General features: G+C 41.0%; 1 protein-coding gene across 2 annotated transcripts; it reads right to left on the reverse strand.

The window, feature by feature from the left end:
• Nucleotides 1–583: 583 nt before the first annotated feature.
• LOC135139532 (procyclic form-specific polypeptide A-beta-like) lies at nucleotides 584–1,288 on the reverse strand. Of its 2 annotated transcripts, none has more exons than XM_064069807.1 (2): nucleotides 1,088–1,288; nucleotides 584–991 (listed from the first exon to the last, which is right to left on the reverse strand). In XM_064069807.1, exons 1-2 carry the CDS (start codon nucleotides 1,105–1,107, stop codon nucleotides 748–750), a joined length of 264 nt encoding a protein of 87 aa, XP_063925877.1. In that variant the 5' UTR covers nucleotides 1,108–1,288; the 3' UTR covers nucleotides 584–747. The 2 variants fall into 2 exon arrangements, with proteins under 2 accessions (XP_063925877.1, XP_063925876.1); XM_064069806.1 differs by having other exon boundaries at nucleotides 584–1,035.

The raw sequence follows: 1,288 nt of genomic DNA on the forward strand, positions 1-1,288 counted from the left end.
TCGCAATTTTTTTTTAAATTCCCACTACAAAAATGTAATGAGAAAAAAACACAATAGACATGCAGTCGTCAAGTTTCCGACAGCGAGGGAAGTACTGTCTAAACTCTTTAGACCAATTTTTTGTATGTGGCATAGGGTTTCCTCAAGTTAATCCTTGAATTGATTTTGATTTAATCAATAGCTTGAATTAACCACACGTAAATTCTTTGTAATTTGAAATTGTCAACAGTGTGGCATATTTTAATTTTGCTTGCTTCTTTATTTGTAATTATAATTTTGATTTGTTATCCTGAAAACTCGGGAGATTTTAAACCTAACCGAAATAAACGTTTGGAGGGGGGGATGAAGAGAACAGAAGCTCAAATTGAGGGCTTCTCTTTCCGTTTCACGTGAATGTGTATCTGCAATGATTCTAGACAGCCAATGATTCTAGAAAGCTCAATTTTGTTGACGATCACAGTTCAAACCGAAATTTTAAATTTTTCGTGGATTTTTGTATTTAAAAAACTAAAAAATGATGTGATGTTCTGTAATATTTAAAAATACCGAACCTCTATTTTTTTAAACTGGTATATTTAAAAAAAAATCGCCTGGAGTAATTTCAAGTTTAAAAAAGTTGTCTTCTTCATTATTCATTTTTACCACATCTTCAGAATATCTTTTTAATAGCATTTTTCATCTCACTTCCAACACTTTTCGAATTAACAACACCGACAAAACGACCACACTCCAAATTTATTAGAATGCCTAAAACATCAAAATCTGCCACATTTTAGTTATTTTCGCCTTCGGGCTCTGCGGGCGGCGCTTCGGCCTCAGCGGGGGCCGGTTCGGGCTCAGGGGGAGCTGGTTCGGGTTCCGGTTCAGGGGGAGGGGGCTCCTCTGGTGGAGGTTCTTCGGCCGGTGATGCACCCCCGGATCGTCCAGCCGATGCACCGCCACCACCAGCGTCGCCGCCTCCCGCACCACCACCGCCACCACCTTCGTCACCCTTAAAAAAAAAGTAGCCGAGGAGGAGCGTAACGACTGCGACAACTAAAAGGCTTCTCTGTAGAAATGTCCATCTGACGTCTGTTTTGGGTTTTACCTGCCATTAGTGCCAGACATGGTACCGTACTTTCCTCCGCCTGCCCCTGTCCCTGGCCTTCTGCGCCTTTTTTGTCTTTGTCTCGTTTGCAGGAGATGTAGTATTTCTTCATGGTGGGATGTGGCTGGGTCTAAAAAAGTTACGAGAAAATTTTAATAAAGTTTGTGTCATGAGGAGACATGACGCAAGCAGTTGTTTACA

The sequence above is a fragment of the Zophobas morio genome, unplaced genomic scaffold, assembly GCF_036711695.1.
Source record: "Zophobas morio isolate AGI-343-1 ecotype UQ-CSIRO unplaced genomic scaffold, CSIRO_AGI_Zmor_V1 ptg000031l, whole genome shotgun sequence".
Lineage (NCBI taxonomy): Eukaryota > Metazoa > Arthropoda > Insecta > Coleoptera > Tenebrionidae > Zophobas > Zophobas morio.